Below are 7,096 nucleotides of genomic sequence, written 5' to 3' on the forward strand. Positions count from 1 at the left end.
GATCTCTCCACCCTTCTCAGTGGATCTCGGTAGCCGTTCTTCTTCTGGGTTTCGTTTTACAAGTCTCTGCATGTACAATTTTGTATACTAAAGAGTAGTATTCGTGAGAAGAAGAAGAAGAAGAAGAAGAAGAAGAAGAAGACGAGAAGTCGCTTTCATGGTGATATTTATGTTGTTGTGAGAGTAGATTAGTATCTTTCTCTCTCAGATGCTTTTATGTTGTTTTCATGTTTAAGATTCTGAAAAACAGTGAGTGGGGGCCCTTCTTTTACTTCCTTCTGCATCACATACCAGTATTGCTTTTAAATACATATATTATTTTAGGGTTAGTCTGTACGCAACAAGAAGAAACCTCTCTGGTTTGTGGTTTCTATAAAAACCATGTCTGTGGGCAACAGTGGCACGGAACCATATAAGGGTTTGAACTTTTAAAGCTTTTTTTGGATTTTTGAAAGGAAAAAGAAGAAGATGCAAATGCAAATGCAAATGCAAATGCATGATGATCTGCATGGTTTGGCAACGCTTGAATCTGTTGGGGATCAAGATCGTAACTTCATCCCTGAAGAAGATGATGATACTGATATGTGGCTCGATAGAGACCCTAGAGATCTACTTGGTGTTGATGATGATTCTTCCATCTTCTACAGTGATTTCCCTCCTCTTCCTGATTTTCCATGCATCTCATCTTCTTCATCTTCTTCCGCTTCGCCACCAACTCCGGCTCCGGCACTGCCACCACCACCACCACCACCAGCAGTTAGTGTCACTGCATGTCGGTCTTCCTCGTCGTCATCTTCGTCTACGTCTTCTTCATGGACTATGGATGCAACAATGCGACAAGCTTCGGAATCAATAGAGATCCCATCATCCTTCGATGCCCAGATCGATATGGAGTGCATCGATGTCATGCAAGAACTTGGAGACATGGACCTTCTTGATATCGACGATTTGTGGGACCCTACTTCTATTTTCCCATGCGAGAACTTGGTGGATGAGCATCAAAAGCAAGAGCAGGAACAGCAGCATCACCTGCAAGATCAGTTGAAGCAACAAAAACCAGAAGAAGGCCCACTAGATGAACAGCCATCAGAGGATCTAGGGATGGTTTTCTTGGAGTGGCTGAAATCGAACAAGGAATCCATCTCTGCCGAGGATTTGAGAAGCATCAGGCTTAAGAAATCGACGATCGAGTGTGCTGCTCAGCGTCTTGGTGGTGGCAGGGAAGGGATGAAGCAGTTGCTCAAACTGATCCTCGAGTGGGTGCAGAATCATCACCTGCAAAAGCGTCGCATGCAATCAGCAGCAGTTACAGGAGGAGCACCGGAAGGTTTAAGTTCTCCTACTTCATACAACACGCAGCAAAGTTTCCGCAACTCAATCTCTTCTGATTCTCCCTTTTGCTTCTCACCATCTGTCCCATGGATTCCCCATCCACCATATTATGCCGATCCGACGGTACCCACAGGCTTTCCTCCTATGTTCGGCTACATGGGAGAGTATCACATGACAGACACTACTCCACCACCTTGGCCTCCTACTCCTCCTCTTCCTCCACATTTCTCTCTGTACAATGCCTACAGAGAGCAGCATCTTAATCCTACACCGGCAACATTCAAAGCGATCGGCGCAGGTGCATTTGGGAACCAGTACACGTGTCATTCACCGATTATGCAAGGGCAGGGAGAGAGGCTAGTGAAGATGGGTTCTTCTGCAACAAAAGAAGCGAGGAAGAAGAGAATGGCTCGGCAGAGAAGGTTTCTCTCGCATCACCGTAGCCAGAGTCATCACCACCACCAGCGACAGCATTCCGGCAATGGTGATCTGCATGCAAGGCTAGATAATGATCCCACTTGCACCACTACTGCAACCCTGCCAACCCATGCAAACCCTGGTGGTGGTAACTGGGGGTACTGGCCCTCTACGGCTGCCGGTGCAACCACAACTACTGCTGTGATGCCATCTGATGTTGTGGGGATAACAGCTTCTGATCGGCCACCTCTACAACCACATCATCAACGGCAAGTCGTTCCTGAACGGCGACAGGTATTATATAATTTTATTTTCAACACTTCAGTGTTTTAAGAATGAGATTAATTTATCTTAATTTATGGGCAATCTTTTATAGGGATGGAAACCGGAGAAGAACTGGAGATTTCTTCTGCAGAAAGTGTTGAAGCAAAGCGACGTGGGTAATCTAGGAAGGATAGTATTACCAAAAGTAAATCTCTCTGTCTTGCTCTTCCCATCTTATCTGGGGATTTGTAGAGATTAATATTGTGATGTTACCTTTGGAAACTTAATTTGATCGAAAATATTTAACCAGAAGGAAGCAGAGGCGCATCTGCCGGAGCTGGAGGCAAGGGATGGAATTTCCATCGCCATGGAAGATATTGTAACCTCTCGTGTATGGAACATGCGTTACAGATTCTGGCCTAACAACAAGAGTAGAATGTATCTTCTCGAGAATACAGGTCAGTTCCTGCAACACTTGAAATTCTTGATCAGTTCTTTTATTCCATATACATTTGTCAGTGTTAGGGTTTAAAGCATAAGTTTGCTTAAAGCATTACACCTTGAAGATCTATATTAGAGTTGGGAACGTATTTAATAACTCAAATGCCTTAATAATATTAAGGTAACCAACTGTTCTTGATTTTGACACAGGAGATTTTGTGCGCTCTAATGGACTCCAAGAAGGAGATTTTATTGTTATCTATTCCGATGTAAAATCTGGCAAATATGTAAGCATAATGCTCTCTCTTTCTGTTCTTGCTATTGATTTGAGTTGAGAAGAAATGAATTGAGTTTTAATGTTCCATTCATAAACAGATGATCCGAGGAGTGAAGGTACGGCAACCTGGATCCAAATTGGAGGCAAAGAGAGGAGCAAAACCTCAAAGAAACCCGCATGCAAACTCTCCCTCTCAAGCTGGTGATGGTGGCACTGCTTCATCCTCTCCAGTCAAAGAAACTTTCTGACGAATACAAGAAACAAGTCGATTATTACTTAAGTAACCATGCTCATATTTTGTATTAATGGATATAAAAAATTAATGTGAATTTCTGTAGTGAAGATATCTATATAGTTAAATAATGTTTTGTGTGTAACTCATAACCATCTGCTTCATTTATTCTTGAGAACTCAAAAGAATCAAGGTTTAATGATATCAGTGTTCTTAGTCAATCAATGAATAAAAATTAATTTGGTGGTCTCGTCCCCTCTTTAACTCAGTTGGACCTGTTCTTCCCTGGTAGTCGATCTATATAGACCAAGGGCTTGTTTAAGTCACACCATATGCTTAATAATAATTTCATGTGTATGTATATTAAAAAATGTATCAAAAGGGAAAAATTAATATCCTATAAAATATTGGAGAACTCGGAAGTTTTTTAGAGCTCTATGATCATAACCTGGAACTTGACATCAGATGTTCAAGTCGATGAAGTCCAACACAATAGTAAATAAATTTTGTGAAAAGAGTAAATAGAATCTCAATCTGATGGTCTCATGCACAAGACTAAGACTAAAGCAAAGTCTAAAAAATTAACTACTTCATGATAAGTATGCTTCAGTCTAAAAAATTAACTACTTCATGATAAGTACAAAAAGAACAATGGCTGAATTTTCCTAACTAACGGATGGAGCATTGGGATGCAAAGGAATGGACATATAGAGTCCATCAATTTTGGAACCGTGCAGATACCGGACAAGCTAGAAGTAGTTCTTTTTGGAATACAATATGGGATGGATCAGGCAGCAACACAAGGGATTGGGATACATGAAATTTGGTGCAATATAGAAGAGTTGCCAAATCTGTTACCAAAACCAAATTTTGGAACATGGTCTTTACAACAGATAGAAATGTTAATCAAGGTTGCTAAGACAACCAAATATGTAATATTTAACAAATTCCCATCCCAAATGCTCCAAGGTTTGTTTGAAAAGTTAGCACTATCTGATTCCGAACTAATAGGAACAGGTAATGCAACTAAAAATTATGGGTGTAAGTGTTTTTAATTTAATGAAATTTTCTTCTTATCAAAAAAAAAAAAAAAACGGGTGGAGTTGTGTTGTACAGTGTGACAAGGCTTGGCTTTGTGTGGCATATGCAGATAAGGGGATCACATGTAATTGTTCATACTCTTAATACAAATTTAATGCATATACAATTAATTATCCAACTCCAAAGTCAAATTAACTGTGTTAAAATTCTATTTTATTCAAAACTAAAATCATTCTCAAGGATAAAATTAGAAAAAGCTTTGGACTTAAAATTAAAACCATGGTAAGGGATAAAGCTCAACCCTATCCCAACCCAACGCAGTTATAAAGAATTACATACACTGATATATTTTGGTGATTAACATAAATGATTCATTTTCATAGATTACAATGAAAGCAAAGGGAATGAGTTGACCACATTTATTCAATTCAAACTTTATATATGTATTTTATACCTCTTTGTAGAGTTATTATTTTGAGATATAGGGAATTTTGCCTTGGGATTTTAGGTGAGATTTTGTAATACTATTCTAACAATCGATGAAAGATTTTCGTGTGTAAGTATTCGTCCATGTAAAATTAAAGTTCTTGTCCTTCACATATGATCTTACCACACTATGTTGGAGTCATGAGAGTAATAAGACTTGAATGTTCGGTATTTAATGTGCAGCACCTGTTGCTAACGGTTGAGATAGAAATCTCAATCTCGACTGTCCATCTTGCAGATAGTTGAAAGTGAAACAAACTCGACCGTTGGCAGCACAATGCTATGCATTTAATGTGCATCACTAAAGTTGAACCGGAGGTGTAAACTACATTAATTTTCTTTCTTACTTCAATCTATTTCAATTTTTGTTCGTGATTTATTGGTATGCCTCCAAAGCCAGCCCGCCCTCTTTGGGATCGAGAAACCTAGTCCAAACCTTACAGTGTGGATCATCCCTCCAACGGGAACACTCTCTACACGTTGCAACCATAAATTATGTAGGGCATACAAGCAAAAAAATAATCCCATCACCTTATCCTGTGGGTCCTCCTATAATTTATGGTCAATAGCTGTCGGAGGAGCATACAATACTCCCCAGGGGAGACGATCCGGACTCCAAACCTCATGTGGACTTGAGACAAATACGGGCCCTTTAACGGTCTTTTTTCGACCACACACTTGAAGAGTGAAGACCCTTAGTTTCAGTAACAAATGTGTCCATAGAATTGGATGTTATTTTTGGAAACAACATGGATGACCCATGATAGAGACCGAACCACACGCGTCGGACCAGCATCTGTCCAGGTCCATTGACCGTTTTGACAGTTACTTATCCCATAACTGAAAAGAAAAAACTGCTCCTCACCACCAGCAACTCCCCCAACATTCTTTATTTATATGCGTGCACCATAGAAAACTAAACTTCAATTCTCATTTACGATCTCCAAGCAGAGAAATCCTGAAAACAAAAGAAAAACCAAGAACTCAAAAAGAAAGAAATGGCAATTACAATGATACTGAGGAGAAGCCTTTGGAGCCACAGGGCCTTTGTTACTGCTGCCCCAAGACCTCTGCAGGTAATTGATTCGATCGATCAATCCATGAGAATTGTTTTGAAGTTCTATTAATTGTTGATCATGTTATGTTGGCTACTTATTTGTATTATCAATTACACAGGCTACTGCTGAACAACATGCTTCAGATGCATGTAACAGGGCAACTGATGCTCTCAAACGCGGAACCCAAAGTGTGACAAGCGCCGGCAGTGACATGATGGGCGATGCTGCAAAAACAGCAGATAAGGTAAAATCATCTTATCTTCTGTTCTATCCCAGATGTGCGTACTGATATTAAATTGTTCTGTTTGTGCTTGATGATATATATATAACTCTAGATGGGTCAGAAAGCCAAAGGAATGGCCAGAGATGCAACTGATTCAGCACAGGACTTGGGCAACAAAGCAACCCAAACTGCCAAAGATGCATGGGAAGGTGCAAAAAATACTACCCAGAAGGTCGACGATACATTGTTTGGTAAGGGCGCCCAAGAAGCAAAGAGATCCGTGAAAGAAAATGCCGAGACAGTCAAGCAAGCCATGAACACCAAGAATTGATACTCTCCTACTGTTTCCAGAAACGTTCAATTGTTCTTCTCAACGGCATGGTTGGGTTATTTACATAAGTACTTTGCTCTCTCCTCTCCTTTGAAGGAGAAGAGAAAAATGAACTACTTCTAGGGTTTGTAGATGGAGAATGCAAGACTGTTTCTTGTGGCAATAAAACTCCATCTATCACATTTTTCTCCCTCGCATTTTTGTCAGCATTATTTTGATAACTTATTAATAAATTTTTTTGGTAATATATACATTTTATAGTGAAAAATAATGCATGGGATATATACGTGGTTAGTGATCGATTGAGAATATAAGGTGGCGTTTGGTTCCGCAATTCCCTGAAATCCGCTTCTGTGGGAGTCATGAGTCTGTAGGAATTAGGTTCTGTAGAATCATATTCGTAAAACGAGTTCCCAAAGCTTTTTCAGATAACTTTTTTCAAAATTCCAATCCTTGCGAGCTGCTATATAACACATTTTTAAGTTTTAACATTCACTTGAAGACAAATGAAACCTATGATGTTACTCTAGGTCACTGTTTTCCTTTATTTTGGGTAATAATTTAATTTTTACTAAGATCAAATAATAGTTAACTGTCTATCTTTTAGAAAATTTTCTTGAATTATGTATATACCATGGTGTACTGGTGCAACTAGGCTAGGTCAACCAATTCACCAACCACAAGGATTAGATTCGCTCCAATAAGGTACTGGGGAGGCCAATTCTAATTCCTTGGGGGTATGATTTTGACCTCATTACACTCCAAAATTAACATCATTATTTTTATGTGGCTGCAAAACCTTGCCCATCTCACAAGGATTTTAGATCTTCTACCAACATAACTAATGGGTGTGAATCGAACCCCAACAAGATTTTATCCTCAATTGTTGATGTAAGGACCATCGAGTGGTTTTTTATTAGATTAAATGTATAAGATGAGTTCAGATAGTTGTTTAGTTGGTAAATGATCAACGTTCTAAGTAGGAGTTAAGAAT

At 39.3% G+C, this 7,096-nt stretch overlaps 2 protein-coding genes across 2 annotated transcripts; both read left to right on the forward strand.

The window, feature by feature from the left end:
• Positions 1-474: 474 nt before the first annotated feature.
• Positions 475-2,979, forward strand: LOC149009835 (B3 domain-containing transcription factor ABI3-like). The gene is made up of 5 exons (XM_089162379.1): positions 475-2,043; positions 2,126-2,218; positions 2,324-2,471; positions 2,665-2,741; positions 2,830-2,979. The coding sequence occupies exons 1-5, from the start codon at positions 475-477 to the stop codon at positions 2,977-2,979; spliced, it is 2,037 nt and encodes a 678-aa protein (XP_089018505.1).
• A 2,509-nt stretch (positions 2,980-5,488) lies between these two features.
• LOC149009836 (uncharacterized) lies at positions 5,489-6,102 on the forward strand. The gene is made up of 3 exons (XM_089162380.1): positions 5,489-5,566; positions 5,667-5,792; positions 5,884-6,102. The coding sequence occupies exons 1-3, from the start codon at positions 5,489-5,491 to the stop codon at positions 6,100-6,102; spliced, it is 423 nt and encodes a 140-aa protein (XP_089018506.1).
• Positions 6,103-7,096: the final 994 nt, after the last annotated feature.

Source organism: Hakea prostrata, chromosome 7, assembly GCF_041222555.1.
Source record: "Hakea prostrata isolate BN-2017 chromosome 7, UWA_Hpros_2, whole genome shotgun sequence".
NCBI classification, from domain to species: domain Eukaryota; kingdom Viridiplantae; phylum Streptophyta; class Magnoliopsida; order Proteales; family Proteaceae; genus Hakea; species Hakea prostrata.

Excerpts from the sequence above, each read along its gene's own strand:
- LOC149009836 (XM_089162380.1), top strand. The coding sequence starts at position 5,489 with ATGGCAATTACAATGATACTGAGGAGAAGCCTTTGGAGCCACAGGGCC. Across the intron at positions 5,567-5,666 it reads CTGCCCCAAGACCTCTGCAG|GCTACTGCTGAACAACATGC; the intron begins GTAATTGATTCG and ends TCAATTACACAG. Across the intron at positions 5,793-5,883 it reads CTGCAAAAACAGCAGATAAG|ATGGGTCAGAAAGCCAAAGG; the intron begins GTAAAATCATCT and ends ATATAACTCTAG.
- LOC149009835 (XM_089162379.1), top strand. The coding sequence starts at position 475 with ATGCAAATGCAAATGCAAATGCATGATGATCTGCATGGTTTGGCAACG. Across the intron at positions 2,044-2,125 it reads TCGTTCCTGAACGGCGACAG|GGATGGAAACCGGAGAAGAA; the intron begins GTATTATATAAT and ends AATCTTTTATAG. Across the intron at positions 2,472-2,664 it reads GTATCTTCTCGAGAATACAG|GAGATTTTGTGCGCTCTAAT; the intron begins GTCAGTTCCTGC and ends ATTTTGACACAG.